The sequence below is a fragment of the Macaca fascicularis genome, chromosome 8, assembly GCF_037993035.2.
Source record: "Macaca fascicularis isolate 582-1 chromosome 8, T2T-MFA8v1.1".
NCBI classification, from domain to species: domain Eukaryota; kingdom Metazoa; phylum Chordata; class Mammalia; order Primates; family Cercopithecidae; genus Macaca; species Macaca fascicularis.
Window position 1 is genome coordinate 24,760,576 of NC_088382.1, and position 25,889 is coordinate 24,786,464.

At 54.2% G+C, this 25,889-nt stretch overlaps 1 protein-coding gene across 6 annotated transcripts in view; it reads right to left on the minus strand.

Annotated features, from left to right (window-relative positions):
• Positions 1-8,968: 8,968 nt before the first annotated feature.
• GFRA2 (GDNF family receptor alpha 2) overlaps positions 8,969-25,889 on the minus strand; it is a 100,579-nt gene continuing 83,658 nt past the window's right edge. For all 6 annotated transcript variants that reach the window (XM_045397986.2, XM_074000411.1, XM_045397990.3 and 3 more), the window contains 5 exons: positions 23,200-23,309; positions 21,934-22,074; positions 19,780-19,952; positions 11,607-11,660; positions 8,969-10,346 (listed from right to left, as the gene is read on the minus strand). In XM_045397986.2, the coding sequence (XP_045253921.2) occupies positions 10,224-10,346; positions 11,607-11,660; positions 19,780-19,952; positions 21,934-22,074; positions 23,200-23,309 (601 nt within the window). In that variant the 3' untranslated portion in view covers positions 8,969-10,223. The remainder of the gene's footprint in view (positions 10,347-11,606; positions 11,661-19,779; positions 19,953-21,933; positions 22,075-23,199; positions 23,310-25,889) is intronic.

The window sequence follows — 25,889 nt, forward strand, 5'->3', positions numbered from 1 at the left end:
TCCCAAGGCCTGCCCTAAACAGAGCCCTTCCCAGGAGGACTTGCTCTCTGATGGGATCCTTTGCAAGGTGCAGACTCAGCGAGGCAGATCCTGGGTGGTGTGGACTTCCTAGACCTGCCAACCAATGCCCAAAGAGGAAGGATGCTCACAGGGCCAGCTCAGCCCAACTTCCCGCCCGCAGGAAGGATGCTCACAGGGCCAGCTCAGCCCATCTTCCCGCCCACAGGAAGGATGCTCACAGGGCCAGCTCAGCCCAACTTCCCGCCCGCAGGAAGGATGCTCACAGGGCCAGCTCAGCCCAACTTCCTGCCCGCAGGAAGGATGCTCACAGGGGCAGCTCAGCCCAACTTCCCGCCCGCAGCAGGGACCCAGCAGTGTGGCTGCCTCCACAAACACTTCTTAGACTGCCCAGTGCTCTTTCTAGACCTGTCCTCTCCGAGGCTGCCCTGGGACTCTGTATCAAGATGCAGGAAGGTGAGTTTGAGGGGTTGGGCTAGGTCATCGCTGTCATCACCTGGGACCACAGCTCCCCTGGACCATTTCCAGTTGTGAAGATCAAGTTTGCTCCATTTGGAAGAGAAGGTTATTCCAGCAGCCCCCATCACCACCACGCACTCCAGGTAGAAATACCAGAAATACATTTCCCAGAAGAAGATATTTTAGTACAGATCCCTCATGTCACTGCAGCCTCCCACTCAGCCAGCTTTCTAGCAAAATGAGAATTAAGAGTAATTTCAGGTTGCTGGGGCCCCTGAAAAAGGCCTTTTATCTTCCACTGAGGATAAAAGTGAAGGATGGACTGGGCCAGGCGGGGTCATTCCACAAGGATTTGTTTGGCCAACCAGGCTGGACCCTGACTTTTAAATGGAGTAGGGTGAGAGCAGCAACCTCATCTTACATTGTGAGCCTCCTGTGTGTTGGTGGGCAGGGAAGGAGAGGGGAGGGGTCAGTCCACTGTGCCGGGCTGAAAAAAATCAGAGAGTTTTTCCTGGAAGCCTCTCTTCTGGCTGTGAGAGCTTCCACACACAGAGTCAGGCACACCACGGTGGTTGTGCAAACCTCCCACAGAGATGTTTGATGAGATTAGTCACTTTCTGCCAGGGTGGTCCATGCGTAGGAGACTTCAAGACCTCTGATGCTGGGCAGTGTCCAGGTCAAGGTGGTGACTCAAGTGTGCCCTCCTCCAGGGAGGGAGGCCAGGCGGGGGCTGGGTCACTGCTTCACATGGCCCCAGAGGTTGGCTTCCCAAAAAATGCTATCTTGAAGGAGCGGGAACAAGCCAGCGTGAAAGGTGCCATGCACAGAGCAAGCTCTAAGGTGGCAGTCCACAGCTCTGGACTACAGACTCAGAGAAAAACTGAAGCAACCAAGCAGGTGGCCGTGTTTGCTGAAAGGGAGATGAATTCTGCCTCCTTTCAAGTCATTTTGCCCCAGGCCAGTGAGTTCAGGAAGGGCTGCCAGACACAGAATCACAGAATCCCACTGCGGAAGGAAGCCTGGGGAGCAGTCCCTCTGACCTCTCCCTTTGAAGATGAGGGCAGGAGAGTCCAGGGAGGGTAAGCGACTTGCCCACAGCCATGCAGGGCTCTCAGGGAGTTCTCTGTGCACTCGGGACCCTTGTCCCCTCCCCAGTCACTGGGGTGGCAGCTCCATTTGCTCTTGGCCACAGGTTCTCTGCAGGTACAGAGAAACCTTGGAGCAAATTACAGAATGATGCCCCCTCCTTATAGCTGAGACCCAGGTTAGGTGCACAGATGGGTGAGTTGACAGTGGGTGGATTTCAGCCCCATTCACCCTGCTTACCAGATGCCCCTGAGCAGAGTACAATCTCACCGTGGCATGCAAAGCCCCCACATTCCAGCCCACACCTATGTATGCCTGGTCCACAGGCTACCTGGCTTCTCTCCTTGCACCCCTTGGACCCCGTACTTTCCTCCCAGCTTTCTCCTCCACCAACTCCCCTGTGAGTTCACCTCCCTTTCCACAATGGGCTAGCGTGCCCTCTCTCTTCCTCCAACTTGAGGATTTCAGCCCTGTCACCCATCAGTCACTGCCCGATGCAAACCCTCAGAGTTCTAACTGCCTGGGATAGACAGCTTCGTCTCAGAGGTCATCTAGAGCAGGGGCTGGCAAACTACAGCCCATGAGCCAAATCTGGCCTGTGCCTGTTACTGTAAATAAAGTTTTGTTGGAACACAGCCACGCCTAGTCATTGACATTGCCTATGACTGCCTTGGAACTATAGCAGAACAGTTGCTAGTTGCAATGGAAATGGCATAGCACACAAGGCCTGTCATTTTCACCATCTGGCCCTTTACAGAGAAAGCGTGCCCATCCCTGACCTAAAGCAAACTTTCCAAGGCTCAGAGAAGTTCAGTGACCTAGCTGATGTCACCAGCTGCTGGATGGCAAAGCCAGCATTCGAACCTGGATCCCCTGACACTCCTTCTGGTATATTCCAGACTCTTTGAGGAAAGAAAAGACTATACTATGTCCTCAGACTCTCACCCCATTGCCAACCTTTTTGTTGTTGTTTTGAGATGGAGTCTCACGCTTTTGCCCAGGCTGGAGTACAGTGGCATGATCTCAGCTCACTGTAACCTTTGCCTCCTGGGTACAAGCGATTCTTCTGCCTCAGCCTCCTGAGTAGCTGGGATCACAGGCACCCGCCCGGCTAATATTTTGTATTTTTAGTAGAGACGGGGTTTCGCCATGTTGGCCAGGCTGGTCTTGAACTCCTGACCTCAGGTGATCTACCCACTGAGGCCTCCCAAAGTGCTGGGATTACAGGTGTGAGCCACCATGCCCAGCCCCCGCCAGCCTTCTTTCTATACACAAAAGCACACAAAGGAGAAGTGGCTCTAGTTAATAAACATCAAGGTGGCTCAGAACTCATACCCTCCTGGGGCTCTCCCTGCAGGAATCTCCTAGGAGCCTGAGGTAGCAAAGCCCGTTCCGCTTTTGCATCAGGCCTGACAGGCTGACCCCACACCAGCCCACCTCCCATCGGTGTTGACATTCCCCTCAGCTCAGCTCCCCATCTGATCAATATTTATTCACTATTTTGAGCTGGTGCACTTGCTCTGGCAGCACGTCCTCTGCCTGCATGCCTGGAGAGGGGGAAGCCAGTCAAAGGGACTCCAAAGAGCGTGACATTTGCATCTTCTGTAGCCACCGTCCCCAGTGGCTCACAGATCACTTCAACTGATTTACCAACACAAGGAAGTTTCTTTCTTTCCTCTCTCTCTTCTCTCTTCCTGCCCTCTCAATTCCACTTGGCAATGCTTGCAAGAACACAGCCCCGGGGCCTGATCAGTCATGTTCTCTTGTCTGCCACGGGGAATCCATGAAAGCTTCTTAGGCCACAGAGAGGAGGAGGAAGGAAGAAGATCCAAGCATGGGTCCCAGTGCAGCTTCTCTCACTGCCAAAAGGAGCCTGGTGGCCAGCAGGTGCTGAGGAGTCCTGGGGGCTGGGGCAGGGTGGCCACTGGGCCGAGGGAGTGGCTGAGCACCCATGTGCCAGGGCATGTGGCAGAGTACTGCATTGAATCCTGACACCACGCCTTGGAGGCAGGGACCACTATTTCCATTTCACAGATGAGCAAACTGAAACTCACACTGGACGTGGTCACTCTCTTGGTCAGTGGCCAATCTGGAACTCAGACTCAGGTCTGCCTGATTCCCAAACTTACACACTATCTTCTTTAACCATGGCGCCCCCAAGGTAAGAACTGTCCAGGCAGGTCCAAGCGAGTAAGATCCTAGCTGGTCAGTCTCTTTCCTGGAAAAGCCACCTTCCATCAAAGCCATTCCCAGCAAGGTCATTAGCGATCCCAGCAAAATCAGATGGCAAGCCCTGAAGTAGAATGCCACCCCCATCTCCCTACCCCACTGGAAAGGCTGTGGGCAGGGGCTTGTGTCCTTGGGCAGCGTCTTCCTCCCCTCTCCTTCCTCCCTCATTTCAAGTCCACACCATACTTGATTTAATGAAGTTGCTTATAGAACTCCCTCCTCATTGCCCTGTGGGCTCCCTTGTGAAGGCCACAAAGGTCTACTCAGTCCTGCATCTGCGGATGGTCTGTTAGTGCTGACCTGCACAAGCGCATGGCTGCTGGAGAGGGAGGAGAGGGAGCAATGATGAAGCCCAATTAAGTGGAGCAACCGATGGTCAGCACAGGCAGAGCACACAGGTGGCATGTGTGACTCATTTCAGGGTGGCAGCCTGGCATGACAGCTACAGCACAGGGCCCCAAGCCAGCCCATTAAGTTTGCGTCTGAGCACTGCCATACGCCATAACATCTCAGGGAAGATAGTAACCTCGCCACACCTCAGTGTGCTTGTCTGTAGAATGGGCTGCACCACCAGCCTCACTGCATCCTAATGGGGATGAAACGAGATATTAGTCAGTTTTAGAATGATGTCTGGCACATGGCGAGGGCTATGTAAGCATGAGTTAATTCTTAAATATATGTACTTTTAAATATCTACATTTGGTTTTGGTTTGGTTTGCAGTAGTGCTATTAAAATCCTCCTAAAATGTCTGATACGATTTTTCCACTCTGGAAGGTACAGCACAAAAACTCCACTTCACACTAAAAGAGGAATGTGGCAAATACATCTGGTTAATTGACGCTCTGCATGGCCTTGATTGTGTAAACAACATGTTTGCGAGGTTTTCAGAGCCCTTTCTATTTACTCACTTGGTTGAACGTAGGAGGTAAAGTGATGAAGCCATACGGCTGGGTTTTTAGAAAACACATCAGACCTTAAAGATTCAATGTGGTCACCTCGGCAGGCTGTGATCACCCCCATCGCTCATGATGCCGGAGGTACGCCTTGCAGGGGAGGCGATGCGCTGGGCCGGTAAAGCCCAGCTGACGGCTTAGTCAGCCTCAGCAGCCTCTGTCCGTCTCTGTCTCGGTCTCTCTCCTCTCTTCCAGAGCTTGTTTAGAGGTGAGAAGGACCCGAACCATCTAATACAATTTTGTAGGTGAGGCAACAAAGATTGAACAAGAGTGCCTGAAAGTCACCCGTAAATGACTAGAAGGCAGTCACTCCACCGTGTAAACTCACTACAGAGAATGTCATCAACCTTACTTACCGGTACGGCTTCTAAATGACTTTGTATTTTCCTAAAAAATTGAATCAATTTTTAAAAGATGAATGGGCCAGGTGCAGTGGCTCATGCCTGTAATCCCAGCACTTTGAGAGCTGAGGTAGATAGATCACTTGAGGTCAGGAGTCCAAGACCAGCCTGACCAACATGGTGAAACCCCATCTCTACTAAAAAAAAAAAAAAAAAAAAAAGATTACAAAAATTACCTGGGTGTGGCGGCAGGTGCCTGTAATCCCAGCTACTCAGGAGGCTGAGGCAAGAGAATCACTTAAACCTGGGAGGCAGAGGTTGCAGTGAGGTGAGATTGTGCCACTGCACTCCAGCCAAAAAAAAAAAAAATTACCTACCCCCACTGAGACTCTTAAAAAATGAGCAACAAACAGGTGATGAATCTGTTTACTCGTATTAACAGAGTATGGGCCAGGAGCATGGGTGGGTCATGCCTGTAATCTCAGACTTTGGGAGACTGAAGCAGGAGGATCCCTTGAGGCCAGACAATTGGGATCAGCCTGGGCAACATAATGAGATTCCATCTCTACCAAATAATACAATGAATAGGGTGTAGTGCACACACCCGTAGTTCCAACTACTTGGGCGTCCAGGGTGGGAGGATCGCTTGGACCCAGGAGCTTGAGGTTGCAGTGAGCTGTGACCATACCACCACACTCCAGCCTGGGCAACAGAGTGAGACCCTGTCTCAAAAAATCATAAAAATATTTAAATAAACACGTAAGTTTTTAAAACTATGCAGCATGTGACCAGTCTCAGCGTATTTGGGAGGGGCAGCCCAATTTAAACTGACTGCACAGATTAGAAAATGCTGGTAAACAATTTCTCCAGCTGGCAGTGAACACCGGGGCTTTGATCTTCGTGAGTAAAGGAAGGTCTACATCTTAGGCATTTGACGGTCTGTGGCTGGGAACTAGAGACAGGTGCATATGTGTGGATGTACATACACACACACACACACAAGCCCCTTTCAGCATGAAGTGAGGCCATTGGTGAATGCACACACACACACACACACACACACACAAAGCCCCTTTTGGCAGAAGTGAAGCCATGAGGGCATGCACGCACACACACACACATGCACACACACACAAGCCTCTTTGGCATGAAGTGAAGCCATAGCAGGTGGGCTATCAGACCCTCAGAGGCAGGAATCAGCAGGCAGCTGACACTGGGAGGCTAAACCAGAGACCCGGTGGGCTCCTCAGTGAGCAGGGCGAAAAGTCTGGATTGGCCAAAGGTGTCCATCCTGGCAGGCCTGGGACCACCATCAGAAAGGTCTGTGGGAGACAGGAGGGCACCTCCAGGGCCTGAGCATCCCCATCAGGGCAGGACCAGCAAGAGCAGTGCTGAGCCCAGTTCTGGGAAACCTGTGTGCCAAGCCGATTGCAAAGGCAGGGCCTGGAGTGCCAGGAACTAAGATGACAACACTGTGTTTGGTCTTGATACCAGGGAGGCGCCCTGCTGTGAGGACCACCGTGGGTCAACATGGGACCTGAGACACTGCTCACCCAATCCTGAGCTTCTGAATTGGCCACCTTATATGGCTTCACACTTGACAAGGTATCAGAGCCTAGAAAAAGCAATGAGCCAGACTTACAGACAGAGGCATGCCCCGATCAGGAATCCTCAGGGCGCTGGTGGCAACAAAAGCTAATTTTATACCCTTTGCTGACTCGAGAGCTAAGGCACAGGGCCCTGGATTGCATGTGGCTGCAGTCTCCCACAGCCATTCTAAGATAATCTAAAAATTGGTCTCTGGTGGCCGAGCGTGGTGGCTCATGTCTGTAATCCCAACATGTTGGGAGGCCGAAGCGGGCAGATTACTTGAGGTCGGGAGTTCGAGACCAGCTGGGCCAACATAGCAAAACCTCATCTCTACGAAAAATACCAAAAAAAAAAAAAAAAAAATTAGCCAAGCATAGTGGCACACACCTGTAATCCCAGTTACTTGGAAGGCTGAGGCACGAGAATTGCTTGAACCCAGCAGCCAGAGACCGCAGTGAGCCAAGATTGCGCCACTGCACTCCAACCTGGGTAAGAGTGTGACTGTCTCAAAAAAAAAAGAAAAAAAAAACAACTATCTCTGGTGGTCTCTACCAATCTTTCCATGATTAACTTCCTGTTTTTGGTCCCTCAACACCAATTTCAATGTCTAGTCTCAAATGTCTTAATGTTACTAGAATTCATTCACACCATTAAATTAACTAACATTAAGATGGCAACATTTTACTCTTCCAGTTCTATTTGCATATTTTGAGAGAATCACAAATAAGAATCATCTCAACCAAAGGAACGAATAATCGTAATCGTAAAATTTCAGCCATGTGATACTTGGATAGGGAGACATTTTAGGGCGGAGTAAAGCTAGCTAGTATCCATTCCTCCTTCATAATCGCACCTCACTTTCCTCCCAGGAAATTTTCTCTCCCCCATGATGTAGCCTAAGGGCTTACCTCCTATTAGAGATACCAGACATGACATATATATCCTCCCTCTCACACCCAACTATGGCAGAAGGCAGGCATAAGGCCCAGTTCAGTCACATGGGCAATGGTTGGCAGCAGAATGATGACCCTGCAGATCCTGCCTTCCAGTCCCTCAGATGCCCTCTGGTCGCTGCCCTCGCCTCCCGTGATCCCTCCACCTTCCACGAATTCTGTGAGCCACCTTCTCCCACAGCCTTCCAGGAAAGTACTTTTTAAGTTAAATGGTCTTTGCTGTTTGCAAAGAACATGGATTCCTAAGTGGATGCCATGACCACGTCTACCCTCAGTAAGGCCAGCGATGGCTGGACAGAGACCTGGCTGGCTCACTGTACGCCTTCCATGCAGAGGTTGGAAGGCAATACACCACAGTGATAAACGTCGTGAACGGATGCTGCTCACATATGTACAACCAGAAGCAAAAGCCACTGAGAAGACCTGCGATTGGGAGACAGGAAAACTGCATCCTGTTGTCCAGTTGAAATGGGATGGGCTCACATGTAGCCCTGAAGGCCAGGCCGACAGTAGAAACATCCTCTTGCCTGCCAGTCTTCCATTCGCCCTCCTGCCATGGGTATATACTCACACGTGCGTATGAACATGTGCAAGCCCGCACACACCCGCACGCACATGTACACATGCTCACATACATGCGCACACTCACACACTTAGCCAGCAGGCATCCTCCTGGTCCTCTCTGGGGAGAATCTCTCTTGGAGACTATGGCAGGCCTAGCATCCAAGTGGGGCCTGGTAGCAAGTGGAGAAACAGGAAAGGAAGGAATAGAGGGAGATCCAAAAAATACTTATGCTTTCAGACCATGACCCCAGAACATTTCACAATCATCTCCTCTGGTGGGACCCAAAAGGCCAGGTGACTGCACTCACAATTACACATCTCAAATAAGCCAGGAGCCCTAGAGGGACATACCACTTTGCTCTATGTAAGACTAACAGGGCCACCCAGACAGCCTGACAATAGAACATTCCCAACGTACGATGCCAAGCTGTCGCTCCCCACCATGCCCACGTCCACTACATTCTCTTCCAGTCTGGGAGCCACAGGCGTTTGTGCCGACTGGAGAGGTGAGCAAGGAGGGAATAGAACAGCCCACCAGGCTCAGCACAGCAGAGACCCGCAGATCCCGCCCCCAGTGTCAAACCAACTCTTAACGGAACTCCATCTACCCACAGTGCGGACACACGGGACAGACCTATGGGTATACACACATGCACACAGGCACACACACGGACACACATTTCCCCAGCCCACCGGGAGTGCCCCTTACACAGGTTAACACCGGACCAAGAACAAAACGGGGGCAAAACCCCACGGGACCGAGGCAGAGGCGGCTTGCTTCCTAGCACGTTTATTGGAGCCTTGGTTAAGCGTGGATGCGGATCAGAAGCCCCCACCAGAGCCCAGCCAGGCCGACTGGAGCAGGGCACTGGGGGGCAATGTCCTTTTTCCCCATTATAGACAACAGTATTAAAAAAAATAAACTTTACAATAATACATTTTCGCTCATCTGTTGGGGTATTGTTTCCATAGTTCTGTTGCTTAAAAAAAGGAAAGAAAGGGGAAAACCACACAATATATGTATATGGATGTATATATACATATACGTTGGGAGAGGAGCCCCAGTGTGTACATACAGTTGACGTATGTCTAGGAAATTAGGAAAGAGAAAGTGGAAAGGAAGAGGAGGGAGAAGAGAGCAGGAGAGCTCGAGGGAACAGGGTGCTGCAGATACACACGCGGCTGTGGTCTCTCCCCTTCCTCTCCCCAAAGGGAGACCTGCCAAAGGACCCACGGGAAACCAAAAAAAAGCCAACAAAGGACCATTTCTCTCTGACTTCAAAATTTCTGCCACCAAGAAAGAAGGTGATGCCCGAGTTTTGCTGCCTTGCCACAAAGGGCTCTCCCAGGCAGGCTGAGCTCCCAAGCCGTCCTGGAGCTGGCCCCAGCCCCACCACTCTGTGCTAGTCAGGGGGAGCCCAGCGCAGTGCTAACCCCCTCCACCACCATCCGTGGGGAAGTCCCCACACCAGCTGCAGACCCACCAGCCCCACCCGAGGGCAGAGAGGGAGGGCAAAACCACCTCCATCCTCGAAGCCAAAGGGCTGAAGGTGGACCCCCGTGGCCAGCCCCACTGTCCCGCTAACCGATGCCCTCTGCCAGCCCCCAGCAAGTGACCAGAGTGGGCAGCGTGGGGAAGCAGCTGTGTCATCCTGCCCCCAGCCAGCCTCAGGCACAGCCCAGAGTCCCTTCCACTGCAGGCTCTTGTCTGGTCTCTGCTTCAGAAGGGTCCAGAGAGAGAAACACCAGGAGAAAGAGAAGGGCATTTCTAGAGCCTCGTGCCCTCCTCGGTACCAGTTTCCCCTGCCAGGGGACCCCTGGGCCAGCTCTCAGGCTGCCCGCCTGCTTGTCTGTTTGGTTTACAAAAACTTCTCCAGAGAAGAAACCTGGGAGGAGACAGGTTCAGCGACAGGTGGGAAAAACAATTTTTTTTTTGCAAGGTGCACGTGTGTCTGTGTGTTTCCATTTCGTCAGGCGGCTGTTCTTGTCTGCGTAGCTTTCGAAAATCTTCTTACTCGGTTCCCACAGTCTACAAGGCCAGTTTCAGCATCAGGACAGACAGCACGGTCAAGGCAGCCGACGGTCTGGCTCTGCTGGGGCCTGAGTTAGGTTTGATCACCTTGTTACTCCCTGGGATGATATTTGTCGTGAGCTGAGTCCAGAGCAGGAGGAGAATCAGGAACAAAGAGAATGAAAACAAAGAAAACAATCAGGAGGCCTGGGACCAGGCAGAGAAATGGACTCGGGAAGAACTGGACACCTCAAGCCCCTTTCTTCCATCCACGGGGACCCTCCTTTGCACTCTGAAGGGAGTGCTGACTCTCCTGGAGCTGGCCCAGGCAGGAGCAAAAGGGAGTGCTCTGTCCCTTCTGGTCACAAGCCCTGGGGTTTGGAGAGGAGGGCAGTGGTCACCAGGAAAACAGGCTACTCCTCCCTGCATCGGGGCTGAGGACCTGTGTCCCAGTGAGGAGGCAGACGGTAGAAAGAGCTGAAGGAGAAGGAGGAGAGAAGAAGGAGAGGGGAAGGAAACAGGAGGAGAAGGAGAGGGGAAGGAGAGGGGAGGGGTAGGAAGGGGAGGGGAGGGGTGGAGAAGGGTGGGGAGGGACAGGGAGGGGGGTGGAGGGGAGGGGAGGGGTGGGAAGGGGAGGGGCGGGAGGGGTATGGGAGGCAAGGGGTGGGAGGTGGGAGGGGAGGGGTGGGAAGTGGGAGGGGAGGGGTGGGAAGTGGGAGGGGAGGGGAGGGAGGGGTGTGGAGGGGAGGGGAGGGAGGGGTGTGGAGGGGAGGAGAGGGGAGGGCAGGGGAGGAGAGGGGAGGGCAGGGGAGGGGAGGGGAGGGAGCCCACATTCTCCCTGTTCCTCAATTTCTTCAAATCCCTCCTCCTCCATGAAGCCCTCCCTGAACATCTTTGTCTGAGTTTCTCTCTCTTCTATGAGGTCTCACACTGCCTTTTTTTCTCATCTAAGTTACTATCTTGGGTCTATAAGTCATAGATATAGATATAGATATAGATATAGATATAGATATAGATATAGATACAGATACATTCCTGTGCTGGGGGTTTCTTCAAGGAAAGAACTGTGTCTGTTTCCACTTCTATGCCTCCTAAATATCACAGAAACAGTGCCGAGTAGGTGGTCAACACAATTGTCTTAAAGAGTGAGGAAGGTATGGGAGGGCTTCTGCTCAGAGCAGCCATTTGTCTCTCCCCAAGGAGAGAGCCAGGGGCCCTGGATGCAGCCTCTGCGCTCCCTCACCCTGCCCCAGCAGACTAAGTGCCCACCCTGGTCCACAGGCTCAGCTGGCCCAGCCCATGCGATGAGATTTGAGGGCACTGGATCTGAGGCTCGCCAGGGAAATGCCGCCCCTCCCGGCCCAGCCTTCTGCACCCATCCCCACTCTGCCCCCAACTCACCTCTGTGAAGCACATGCTTAACTCTTTGGAGTTGTTGGCCTTCAGTCCCTGCTCCTGCGAGAGAGAAGGCACCAGTCAGGACAAGTCACCAGGCTGTTCCTGACCGGGCTTTGTCCAGAGACTTAGATGAGGCCAGGTACTATTGGCTTCGCTAAGCACAGCCAGCACACACAGTGAAGAGGGGTGGCTCAATTCCACACAGCACAAAATGCTTCTGTCCTTCTCTGACACCCTCAGCAATTAGGACCTGACTCCTCTGGCTCCTAGAGAACAGAGTTCTAACTCTGCTCCCAACTAGCAGCATTATATAGTCATCAGTCATTTGCATGTCTGTCCACATACTCACAGCAAGTCTTGGGCAGGGACCGTGTCTTCTTTTCCTTACACTGAGCAGTGTCTGGTTCATAACAACAACTCAACAGATTCACTAGATGCCTGCATCCATGAATGAATGAATGAATGCCACAGATCAGAAACAGCCTCCAAGGGCCAGCCAACTCCTGTTAATTTGCCATGGCTAATGGAGGACTCTATAGAAAAAGATCATAAGCATTCATCTGGGCTTGAGGGGAAGAGAGGCGTGATTGATTAGTGATGTCTGCCACTGGTACCCATTAGGTGGATATCTGGCAATTTCACCAGCCCATTTCTGTCCTACACGAATGTGCCCCACCTGGGAGCACTGTGGACAAGGTGAGGGATGAAGAAGGCTGGCTTGGTGATGATTCCAGGATTCTCTACCCTGGCATGGCCACCAGGATGCAGGGCCAGGGGGTGTGCATGATGAACAGCCCTCTGTTATCATCACTGTAATGGAGATCCATGGGAACCAGCTGGGGACGCAGCGCTTCCATCCAGGATTCAAACGGCTTGTTCCCAGGACACTTCCAGGGAGGCTCTGGCCACCAGAAGCAACTGGGAAGCCCAAGAAATTATGCCACAATCACAGCTCTTGGCCAGAAGTATCAATAACCCCTTGGACATCACAGGCAATCTGCCACCCAGGGCATCTGGTCAGCTAAACAAGACCCCAGCTGTCACATGGAGACCCTGGCCAAGAGTAGAGTCACTGCCAATGGTGGAGATAGGACCACGGTGATGATGAGCACAGCGAGAATGGAACCAGGAGTGTCCCCAGGTGCCAAGGTGATGCCCAGCCAACTCCCCAGCTACTGCCCTCTGCAGAAGGGCCTGTGCTCTACAACCCTTCCAGACCCAAGGCCTGGACTCCACTCCCCAGGACTTGGTGCTGCTCCAGCTAAGACTGTGTGAGGCCACAGGGCGGGGTGTCGGGGGAAACAGAACACGCCCACCCCCTCGGAGGCTGTGCTGTCATCATGGCCTCGCATCTGCCCTCCCGAGTCCCTTGGCCAATCCTTGCTCAGTCACCTCAGTCCCCACCTGTGACATCCTATGGCTTGTTGTAGTCTGTGCCTGTGGACTAACACCTACGGACGCCCAGCATCACTTCCTACTCTCTCAGGCCAGTACCTGCCCTTTCTGGGAGTCCCTGTCTTACCCCTGTGTCCCTACCAACAGAGCTCACTAAACCACTGGAAGCCCTCTCCTTTGACCCCTCCCCATCTCCTGTGTCCCCCCACCCTCTCCTCTCCCCCCTCCCCTTTCCTCTGTCCCCTCCCCATCTCCTGTGTCCCCTCCCCCTCTCTTCCCTCCCCTCTCCTCTGACCCCTCCTTTCCTGTCCCCTCCCCAGCTCCTGTCCCCTCCCCCTCTCTCCCCCTCCCCATCTCCTGTGTCCCCTCCCCCTCTTCCCTCCCCTCTCCTCTGTCCCCTCCTTTCCTGTCCCCTCCCCAGCTCCTGTCCCCTCCCCCTCTCTCCCCCCTCCTCTGTCCCCTCCTCCTTTCCTGTGCCCTCCCCCTCTCCCCCCTCCCCTCTCCCTCTGTCCTCTCCTCTCCTCTGTCCCCTCCCCATCTCCTGTGTCCCCTCCCTCCCCCTCTCTCCCCTCCCCTCTCCCTCTGTCCTCTCCTCTCCTCTCCTCTGTCCCCTCCCCTTTCTTCACTAAACCAAAGGAACCCACAGGGAATCACAGAGGCAGAAGCCCCCTGCACTCAAGGTCCTCACCGCCTGTCCACCAAAGCAGCTCCATTTTTATTTGTTTTGTATATTTGAGTCTTAGCTGTTTTGTGTATTGGAGTCTTAGCTTATTTGTATATCAGAGGTACGCATAAAATTGTTTGGACAATAGTCTACTGCTTAACAAAATAAGGCTTGAGACAACAACCGACAAGAAGGGCCCCCAGGGTGGGACCTGCACAACATGCTGTGGCTGTGAGTGCTGCTCTCAGGGGATCCCCGGACCTAGACACTCTCCAGGGTTACACCCAAGGTCAGCCCACGCAGAGCAGCTGACAAAGCACCCAGCACCTGCCAAGTGCAGCATTTTCCCTGACCTGGGGGCTTGGCCAGGTGTGAAGAGAGGGGATCTAAAGGCTCACAAGGGGGGCCTGCAACTGGATTTTGCTCCTCGGAGTGAGCAGAACTTAACAAGTTCCTCTGAAACAGGATAGAGGGGAGGGGACGCTGGCAAGTATTACACAGGAAAAATGACACGGAAGAGGAGAGTGAAGAAAGGGGTGGAAGGAAGAGAGGAAACCAGGTGAAGAGAGAAGCAGACAAAGAGAAACAGGAAAGAGGGAGAGGGGAAGGGGACAGAGTAAGAGGGGAGGGGACACAGTAGAGGGGAGGGGACAGAGGAGAGGGGATAAGACAGAGGCAGGGAGGGGACAGAGGAAAGGGGAAGGGACAGGGGGAGGGGAGAGAAGAGGGAGGGGACAGAGGGAGAGGGGAGGGAACAGAGGAGAGGGGAGGGGACAGAGGAGAGGGGAGGGGACAGAGGGTAGGGAAGGGACAGAGGAGAGTTGAGGGGGCACAGGAAAGAGGATGGGACGGGGAAAAGGGAAGGGACAGAGGAAGCGGAGAGGGGACAGGGGGAAAGGGGAGGGGAGGGCATGGTAAGGGGAGGAAGCTGAGGGAGAAAGCAGGAGGGGAGGGGACAGAGGAACAAAAGACAGAGGGAAGACACAGAGGAAGGAGGCAATAGAGGGCCTGGGAGAGAACGAAGTGGGAGGCGAGGGGGCTGAGGACAACCACTGTACCCTTTCATCTGATGCTGATTATCAGGGGACAGTGAAACACCTCCCTGGGCCAGCCCCAAGGGACGTCTGCCCCGAGGCGCAGTCTCTGCCAGGGGCGACAGAGCCCTTGGGTGGGAGTGCTGCCCAGCAGCTGACCTTTTCTGAAAGCGGCACCCAGTGGGGGGAGGGGCAGAGAGAGTGACCACCTCTGATGCCAAAACCACCAATGTCTCAAATTCAGTGCCTCCCTACCCTCCAGGGGCTCATACTCTGAGAAATAAACTCGCACGTAACCACTGATATGGTCTGGCTGTGTCCCCACCCAAATCTCACCTTGAATTGTAGCTTCTATAACTCCTGTGTGTCATGGGAGGGAACCGGTGGGAGATTACTGAATCATGGGGGTGGGTATCTTCTGTGCTGTTCTCGTGGTAGTGAGTAAGTCTCATGAGATCTGATGGTTTTATACATGGGAGTTCCCCTGCACACGCTCTCTCTTTGCCAGTCACCATGTAAGACGTCCCTGTGCTCTTCATCTTCCACCATGATTGTGAGGCCTCCCCGGCCATGTGGAACTGTGCATCCGCTGAACCTCTTTCCTTTATGAATTACCCGGTCTCAGGTTATGTCTTTATTAGCAGCGTGAGAACAGACTAATACAACCGCCTTCACAGCAGATGAATACACAGAGGGGAGAGAAGGATGCCTGAGAGTCTAGGGAAACAGACTGGGGCTTACTCCGTCCCTACTCAGAGCCTCTCATCCCCTGGAGGTGTCTGTGGCTCCAGTCCCAAAGTGCACAGGCCTGGGCTGCAAGGATGGCAGGACACAGGGCTGCTAACAGTAAATCCTCCACCATGGAAGCAGCAAGGGGACTCTGGGAAGAGCCGACCCCCAAGGGCTGCGCTGTGGGTGCCACCAGGAGCATTAAAGAACTGGCTCTTGCAGATGGCACTGGGCGAAGGACGCACACACAGAGGAAGGACAGTGGGAAAGGCATGCTTCATCCTTCCAGAGCTTTCTCCCAGGGATGCTCCGTTGCCCAGGAAATGAGAAGGAAATTATTGTCTTCCTCCTCTTCCTTGCCTACCTCCTACCTACCCCAAAAGCCTGGGCCTGCAGTCCCAGAGCCTCGCTGGTCTAGTGTTTTCCTGCTGGCTGGAGCTGCGGTTCTCCAGCGCTCCCTGCTTCTGTCCCTGGCCCCGCCTCTAAATCTCAGTGCCCCTGGCCTTCCTCCCTAACCTGGGCCATCCCCAGTAACTCACACCTCTCACATCGTCTCCATCACAACAACTCAACGCTGCCTGTGACAGGAGACAATGCACACAGGGTGTGGTTGTGTTTCAGTAACACTTCATTTGTAAAACCAGGCACAGCAGACCCCCTCTCTGCACAGTAGACCCCACTCAGCACTCTGTGCTGTTCTGACTGTGCCTTGGCGCCACTGCTGGTTCACCTGGGGCAGTCCGCCCACTGCAACCCCACACCCATTCTCCCAATTCTTTTCAGGCCTAGCAGCAGGCATTGCTATGCCCATGGGTCCTTGACCTCCACTCCCAGTCAATGCACTCTCTCCGTCCTCTGGACCCCATCATCCTCTATCAGTCCCACCCGCGGCAGGTGCACAAATCACCTTCTCCCTCATAGACATCTGAGCTTCATCCTGTCCATCCTCCAGCACTGGGACCACAGTCCTGGCCCATGATGCTTGTTGGCCTTGGTGCCTGCGATGTAGTGATGTGCAATAAGAATTTCTGTTGAGTCAATGAATGAATGCACTGACAGATCTCTCAGTACCATGCTCTGAGGTCCACAGGCCTGTGTGCTGGGTATAAGACCCATCCAGAAGCAGGCAGGAGGAGGAAGGAGAGAGAGGTGGCCACTGGCTGCAGAGTCGGCAGCAGGCATGCAGTGAGGGGGCCTTGGGGCAATCTCTCAAAACTCATTTTTAATTTGCCCAAGATATGATTGGCAATCTGAATCACAGGTGGGCAGGTGGAGACGGGGGTGGCAAAGGAGATGGTGTGTTGTAGGGCTCCCCGGTGCTGGGAAAGGTAGGACTCCAGCTGATCTTATGGGGCCCTTCAAATTGGCATTCTGGGCCCAGAGCAGCCCCAGGGGAGTGTTGGGGAGAACAGCAGGCCATGGCCAGGGAAGCACCAACCATCGCCCATCTCCCCCCAGCCCCCCACTGCAGTGCCCTGGTCCAGGCCCCATCATAAGACCAAGAGTCTCTAACAAACCTTCCTACAACTTCAACAGAAAAGCATCTTCACCTCCGCAGCTGCCCAGTCCTGTGCTTACAGAGGGCACCCAGGAGGAGGAGGAGGAGAGCTGCAGGCACTGAAACACACAGACCCCATCCTCCAGGACAGCAGGGAGTTCCAATAAATCAAATGAACTGGGGACTCCGGGGTCTCTCTTTCCACCTGAATGGAGCACCCACTCCACGCCAGGCACTATGCAACCCAGCTACGCAGGGTGACACAGGAGGGTGAGATGCTACTCTGGCCTCTGGGGACCCTGGCCTAGCAGGGGAGAGGAGAACACATCATGATGGGGCCATGAACACGCAGAGCGGGAGCCCAAAGCAGGCAGAAGGCAACCTGGTGTGGAATCGGAGAAGGCATTCCCAGGAGGTGACACCGGGGTAGGACGCACCAGGTGGAGAGGAGACGGAGAGGGAAAGGAGAGACGTCTTGCTCAGAGGAACGGCCAAGTGCAGGTCAGCAGCTGACTCACCCCCCCTGCACGTGTCCAAGACTGACCTGACACTCAGGTTCCCTGCTCCAGAGCCCAGTGGGGTGGAGAGAAGGGTGAGGGAATTCAGACGAGGTATATATTTAATGAACATGGGCCGGGCCAGAAGGCTCCAGGAAAGACCATTCTGCAGACCCTATCAGGCCTCTCCAAGGTCCACAGAGCCCCAGGCAGGCAGGGTTGCCCAGAGAGGGGGCCACACCCTGAAGGAGACACTTCTGAGAGGAGGACCTAAGACACCAGGGCCAACTCGGAGGGGGCTCCTGGCTCTAGTGTGGTGGCGTCCAAGACACCCACAGCCCTCCTCAACAGCCCCACTCCCACCGTGGAAAGTCCTTTGCGGGGAGCAGATTTGGAGGAGGAGGAAGCAGAAGGTGGCCGGGGGACAGGGTTCCTGGCCCTTCTCGACTGCCAACTGGCTGTGGGGCTGCGGACATGCTGCTGTCGTCACCAGGCCTCTGGTCACTTGTGTTTGGGAAGATCTTGGAGGGTCCTTCAAGTCCTGACATACGGATACCCATGTAGGGACCCAACTGGCTACCATCTCTGGGGTTCCCTAAGCCTTCCCCTAAGGAAGAAGGAAGGACAGAGAGCAGCAAAATAATCTTGCCTCTGTCTCTAGGGTGTATCTAGGGTATACAGGCTCCCCCAACCCTTCCTCCCATCCAGGCTCAGCTCTCGGTCTCTGCGATCACTCAGGGACTCCTTCCTATAGCTATGGGTGCCCCTAACACCCAAGGGCCCCACAAAGACCACCACAGAGTCACTCAACCAGAGATGGTCCAAGCTAGGAGAGCTGAGAGACAGGGGACAGACGTGGGCTGGGGAGGAGGGAAGGCACCCCCGCCAGTCCCAGACAAGCCAAGGGCAGGGGCGAGGGCTTATTCACTTGACATTTCCAGCTCCCAGCATGGGACAGTAGGTGCTCATTAAAAACATTATAATTAAAACTGAATCAGAGGCCCTTTGTCTTCCATTTCTCTAAGAAACCTGGAGAGTGGTGGTCATTGGACCCCTTTTGAGGGTCTATTTTTCCTCCTTTCCTCCTGGGAGGCTCTTTCAGCTGTCCTGCCCAGACTGACTTAGTCCACAGGCCTCCAGCCACCTGCCAGGCAGCCTCCCCAGACCCCGGATTTGTAACACCTAACATTTGTGCAGCATTCCTCCACTGACCAAGCACTTTCGCATATATCTTCTCACATACAGATCACCCGCATCTCCACTGAGATCAAACCAAGATTTGAGCAAGCCCCCCAATGGTGAGACCACAGAAAACCAGGCAGGGGCTAAAAGAAACCAAGTAACCGATGGCTTGGCAAACTGCAGGAGAAAAATAATTAAATGGGCCTCAGAATCATCAGGGCTGACGGTGAAGGGGGCTGGGTGGGGGTCCCAAAGCCACGGCTTTGGACTTTACAACCACAAGGAAGCACAGTGGGAGTCCTGGGAAGGTTGCCAGCATCCTCTTGAGTCAGCCTCTCTCCAGATGGGCCAGCCCAAGGGGCTCAGGATGAAGGGTGCATGCAGGAGGCTGGTGAGGTCTGGATGACCTGACAGGTGGCACAGCCCTGACTGGCCGAGCTGCCCGCTGCTCTAGCATGAAATTGAGCAATTGTCTGCAGAGTAGGACCCCGAGCCCCCTGCTCGCAGCCACTCAAGCATATCCAGTGTCATTAGGAGCTGCCCAAGGGTGACAACAGCACCTCAGCTCCAATCAGGAGGGGAGCGAAGTGGAAGGAGCAGGAAATGGAAGAGCTCCCCACCCAGCCGCCAGGAGGGCACTTGGAGGTCAGCTGCTCCTGAGCAGGGGGGCACACAAGGGAAGTAGAAGGAGTCGGAAAGAGAAGGGGAGGGCTTCCCTAACCAGAAGAGGCACATGCACTTCTCCAATGGGTGCCCAGGAAGGATTTGAATCCCCGCCAAGCTGGGTCCCTGCTCAAGCCTGCATCCCGGCACTGTGGATGTGCACTGTTGACCCTATGAGCCTGCTGCCCCACTCAAGACGGGTGCCTCGCTGCCCCACACACAGCCAGGACTTGTTCCCCCTGCACCTGCGCCGAGGCTGTGCCCCACTGCCTGCTCTTCAGACCCCACAGCCTGCAAGGCAGGTATAGCACTGTGATGTAACAGGTTTAACGCTTCCAAGATGAATGCCCAAATGAAGGAACGAGTGAAGAATGACCCCCGGCAGCTCCTCCCTGCCTCTCGGGTCCCTGATCGAAAGGGAGGACCCTCCCTCCCCAGCCTCAGCTGAGTCATTTCCCACACCACTTCCAGCACCATGATGCTCCCCCCAACGCCTCAGCCACACCCCCCTCACCTGGACAGACGTGCAGGTGGTGATGACACTGGTCCCCAGGCTGGTGCTGTCACTGAGGTCATCTGGCAAAGAAGGCGTCTTCTCCACCCGAGGAGCCTGGGTGGCCTGGAATGAGGGGCCTTTAGGGGACACGTTCACATCCGTGCCGTTGCCAAAGGCCTGGATGGCGTTCCCTGGGATGGGGGTGAGGGTAGATGCAGAGAAGTCAGGACCCACGTCCATCACTCCTGTCCCTGCTCCTCACCCTGACCATCCCCTTCCCTGGAATAGTCCAGAAGTCGGGACAGGGCATGGTACAGGCAGATTCCCTCTGCTGAACCTCTTTTTCAGATACCTACAAAGGTCTCACAGCTACGGAATATAGCAAGAGAGAGGTTAAAACACAAAGAAGCCAGAATAGCAAGAAGTGTACATGATGGGGAACACAGAAGAAAAAAGGAGAAAAAGAAGGGGGAGGGATACAGGGGAGCCTAGGGGAGGAGGGGGCCACCTCCTCTGCATGGTGCCACCGGCCACACCTCCCGAAGCTCCTCATCCCCAGCTCCCTAGTCACAGGCTCTTCCGGGTCCTGTGCCTCCTCGGACGTTCCCAGGTCCCCACCTTGGCATGCAGGGGCCCCACATTCAGCCCTCTGCCTGCTCCACACCACAGGCTCTCCCTGGGTGGTCTCTGCTCCTCCCACACCATCCAGAGAGGTGCCCAGAAAACCTCCGCCTCCACGTGCCACATGCATCTCAAACTCGTTATGTCTAAGCCTGGGCTAGGTGTCTCCTCCTACCCTTGTCAACGCTCTTTTCCCTCTGACCCCTCATACTGCAGCCTTGAAGGTATCATCTCTTATCTACCCAGGTCCCCCATGTCAGAATCCTGAGGGTCACCCATGGTGCCTCCCTGCACATCTGCTGGCAGCCCGCTGAGCCCACCTCCTAAAGACCCCTCCACCCCACTTCCCATCGTTGTTCCCCTCCCACTGCTCTGGTTCACAGCCACCATTTGTGCCCCTGTAAGCAGCTACTATGGCCTTCTGATGGGCCTCTCTGTGTCACGTCACCTGTCGGAATTGATTCAGTCTGACCCCCACTGCCTCACAACACAGGCAGATTCGCTTTCTGGAATGCTGATCTGATCTCACACCCTAGCTGACATTCCTTCAAACACCCGCAACACCACTGTCACCCCTGCACGACAAGAAGATCTAAATGCCTCAGGCCTACAAGGCCCTGCATGACAAGGATGCTGTCTACCTGTCCAGATCACTCTTGCCACTCTGACCATCTTCAGTGCTATGTAGCAAGGCTATATGATTGGCAGTTCCCTCCACCCGCCATGGTCTTCTGTGGAGCCCAGGACCTCTGCCCAGGGTAGACTCTTCAACTAACCGATGCCCAGCTAAGCATCCACAGATACATTTTCCAAGAAGCCTTCAGGGCCTCCCTCTTCCTGGCTGACTTGGGCATCCCCACCCTGGGCTCCTCAAGAACCCTGTGCAGACCCCTCCTCTAGAGCAGCTCACTTGCACTGTGATCACGAGTGACCCCTCTCAGTCCACCTCCATCAGGCTATACCTCCTCAATGACTTGGATCCTTGAATCTCCAGTGCCACACAGAGAGGGAGGAACAGAAGGATGGAGAGATGGACAGAATAAATAAAGGAGGGAAGGAAATAGGGAAGAAACCTTCAGGTGGGCATGGGTGGCAATGGATGTTGAGCTAGAAAGATCAAAGGCAGACTGAGCTAGACTGGGGCTAAAGCCTCTCTAGCTTTTGGGTTAGGAGTTTGACGATGTGAAAGGAAGTCGATTCCAGGGACAAACAAACTCATTAAAGGGAGATATGACAGACGCCAGCGAGCCTCATAAAAGTGCTCAGTCTCCAAAGGAACCTGGCTGAAGCTGTCCCAGTAACAGACCAGAGCAAATAACAGGCTTGACATAGGCTCAAGGCCTCTGGTGGTAAACTGAGGCTGGTCTACTGACAGTTCTGGCGTGAATCTCCAAGAGCTCAAAACCCAAGGTCCCCATGGGCAACACCCATGGCAGAGAAGCCTCATATACATCCCCAGCCATCCCCACGGAAGGAGATGGGAATGGCCAGGACAGACTCTAGGAGGGGAGGGAGGGGCTGCTGCGGTTGGGGACAACATCCACAACTTACGGAGGCACGGGTTCTCGGTGAAGTCCCGGAGGAACTTCTCACACTCCTCCTCCATGTTCCCGCTGCCACGACAGCTGCACCAGGGGGACACCACGATGCCAGTGGGGCTGGAATCCACATAGTTGGGCGTCATGTCAAACCCTGGGCAGGGAGAAAGGTGGGGGAAAAGACAGAGGTACAGTAGGGCCTTCCCCTTGGGCCCACAGACCGACCCCAGGCACAGCAGGGCAGAGGCCTGGTACCCATCCTCTCACCTGGCCCCCAAACACACATCCGTCCCAATCACACTCCTGACTCTGAGCATGACTATCCCAGGGACCATGGGGTCAGCAGCGGCAGAGGGGCCAGCAGCATAGAGGACACTGGGCTCCTCGCCACCAGGAAGGCAGAGAAAATGCCCTGGAGCCCCTCCCAGAGTGTGGGCCCGTGCTTTCTCCTTCACCAACAAGCAGCCAGTGTTCTAGAATCAGGGTGAATGAGGCTCACGTCCTGGGATCGGACCCCAGTGCCGACATTTATCGGTGAGGTGAGCCTGTGCAAGTCACTCAACTTCTCTACAGCCTCAGTTTCCTCATCTGTAAAATGGAGATATCACCAACCCCCTAGCAAGAGCTATTGGGAGAATTCAGTAAGACAGGCCATGTAAACTGCTCGGTGCAGAGCCTGGAATGTCAGAACCGTGCCACAAATGTTACCTTTGCTTTCTTTTTTTTTTTTTTTTTTTTTTTTTTTTTTTTGAGACGGAGTCTTGCTCTGTTGCCGCGCAGTGGCGCGATCTCTGCTCACTGCAAGCTCCGCCTCCTGGGTCGACGCCATTCTCCTGCCTCAGCCTCCCGAGTAGCTGGGACTACAGACACCCGCCACCACGCCCGGCTAATTTTTTTGTATTTTTAGTAGAGACGGAGTTTTACCATGTTCATCAGGATGGTCTCGATCTCCTGACCTCGTGATCCGCCCGTCTTGGCCTCCCAAACTGCTGGGATTACAGGCGTGAGCCACCGCGCCCGGCCACCTTTGCTTCTTATTTCAAAAGCTTAGAAGGCTCCTGGGGCCCTCCTCCCCACATGATAAAGAGCTGGGTCCTCCTCCTTGCTACAGAACTGCCTTTCTGCTGGTTTCCCCTCACAGCTCTCTCTGAATCTGCTGCAGAGAAGGCCAGGCTCAGGCTGTCTCCCCTGGCTGGCCCAGAGCCGGGCTGCGGCCCCTGCCCTGCTGAGATGGGGACAGCAAGGACCCACAGAACCCAGGTGTGCAGGAACAGCTTACCAATCATGCCAGCATAGGAGCCCAGACACGCCTGGTAATTGTCCGCAGGGCAGCTGGTGACCGTCTGGTAGGAGGCTCGACAATTGGCATGGAAGTCGGCCAGCCGGGACCTGGTGGCGGGGAGAAGATGCAATGCAGAAAAGCGGTTCAGTCTGGCTGCCTTCTGTCTCCTCTGTCCTGCCAGTGGCATCTCCTCCCTGCAGCTTCCCAGGGTGGAACAAGCCAGGAAGAGGGAGGGGAGGAAAGTCGGGGGAACCAAGTCTTTGTGGGGGCTCAAGCTGTGAGGACAGAGATTTGTCCTCAAGCTCCTTGAGGACAGAGATTTCCGGAGAGACAGGCACATAGTGCGGCTTAAAAAAAACTGAATGATTGGCTGATGGAAAGGACCCCACAAGGCACAGAAACAGCCTGCTCTAAATGGCTCTTTTAGGCAAAGGAACACAGGGAGGAGCCGGGTGGGTTTGCGGAGAATGCCTGGACCCCAGGCAGGAAAGCTGGGTCCACCTTCTGTGGGGCTGCAGTCCTGGATGAGCCTGCCCAAGAGCTTCAACCCAGCACTGCAAAATCCCACCTGCAAAATGGGTGAATAGTCCCTTCCCTAGATGCTTCACAGGACCCGTCTGAGGGTCAAGGAAGCCACTGGCCAGGGAGACAAAAGAGTCTCCCTGGGTGAGACATGCCACGGGCATCCTCCACTGGTCTGTTCTGCGGTAAGCCAGAGCAAAGGCTCCTCTGCCACCCCTCCACCCCTACCCCAGTTCCCTATCCCACTCCCACCAGGCAGAAGTGGCCTTCCCTTCCCCTGGTGACCATAACACGCCATCACCCATTCCCCTCTGTCAGCATCGATGACACTGCATCAAAACTCCTTGTGCACAGCTCTATGCTCCCCATTGGGCCATGAGCCACTTGAAGTCAGACAGTATCTGAGCTGGGTCTGTCCCCATACCTCAGCTCCAGACCTAGACATGGAAGGTTCCACGGAGCACAGGGCATCGAAGTCTAGTATGCATGGCGAGCTCCATTCCTTTCTCTTCCCTCCTGCCCTGGGCCCTGGCCAGGAATGTTACCATCAGCCTGGGCTGGGAGAGGATGCTCCCCTCTCTGCCATGTCAAGTGACAATCATCACCTTCTACAGGTGAGTGTCCTTTGCCACACACACACACAGCCCTTATGTATCACATCAACTATGTCTCACAGCAGCTCCAAGTAGCTAGTAATAAGGTCTGTTCACGGATATTTCCCAATGATGGGCACACAGGAGGACTTCAGCCACCGTGCACTCCATGAGAATTCTATGGCGACTCGACAAGCTAGCTGCAGGATGGACCAGAACCCGGGTCACCCAAATCCCTTGCCCACACCCTTTGCACATATGGAACCTCATGAAGCCATCTCCAAGTTCACCCCAGGTTCAGCTCCCCTGGTTCTCCACTGGAACCCTCTCCCATTTGAGAAAGGAACAGGTAGAGGCAGAGAGAGACAGGAGGCTGAGAGGGACTGAGCCAGCCTGAGCCAGGAGAGAGAATGCAGGCTTTCCACGAGAAGGTGCTGGTGCCTGCTGAGGGGGCCCCCATCATGCAGGCACGGGCTGAGTGTGTCCCACCACTGGACAAATTCATTTCTCTAGAGGCCCCCGTGATCCTGAGGGATGCGTCTGAGAGAAGAAGGAAACCCTCCTGAGATGTGTCCCAGGCCCCTGCAGGCTGAGAGAAGGCCATGGGCACCAAAGCAAGAGTCGGCTCAGCTCTGCCCTAATTCACTGGGTGGCTGTGCCCGAGTTCCCTGCTTCTCAGGGACTCCAGTTTCTTATGTATCAGATGAATAAAAAGTACTCTAATTAGCACTTTAAACAGCACTTTAACAGTTTGGGATGATTCAAAAGTTCTGGAGATGGATGGCAGTGAAGGTTCCAGAACCATGTGAATACACTTAACACCACTGACTTGTACACCTACATGGTACATTTTCTGTTATGTGTATTTTACCACAGTGATGGTTTAAAAGGTACTTTCATATCCATCTTTTATTATTTAACCCTCACAAATGCTCCGTGAGATCTGACAAGCAGTTATTATTATCCCATTTTAGAGATGAAGCAGCTGAGCCTCAGAGAAGCTAAGCAACTTTGCCCCCAAGATCAGAGTCACTGAGTAGTGGAGCCAAGACTCAAGTCTAGAGCTCCAACAAGGTGGGCGCCATTTCTGGCAGGTCCCAGTGCTCCTGTGTGGGAGGAGGGTCTGGAGTCCTTGAAGGCCCTTCCAGAGCCATCATTCTGCACCTCAGGAAACAATGTCTTCCACAGGAAAAGAGGAGGAAATCTGCAGTTGTCTCTGCCTTCTCTTCTGCCCAGAAATGCACCCTCCACTTCCTCAAAACAAGCAGCAGCAGCATTTCCAAGCAATCCTTCACCCCTGCAGGCGGCGACTCCATCTCAAATGTCAAAACCCACACCCACCCCCCTCCGCAGCCAGCAAATAAGAGTGCTGTGAGAGGGGAAGGGGGGTCTCCATGTCCCAGACCTCCAGAGTCCCAAGAGGTGGCTTGGGAGTAGACCGAGACGCTAACAGGTAGATGGGATTTAGAGACAAAATCTGTTGAGTTGAATTTGCCCCACGCCCCAAAAAAAGTTGCAGTTTTAATCCCCAGGCTCTATAAACATGACCTTATTTGGAAATAAGATCTTTGC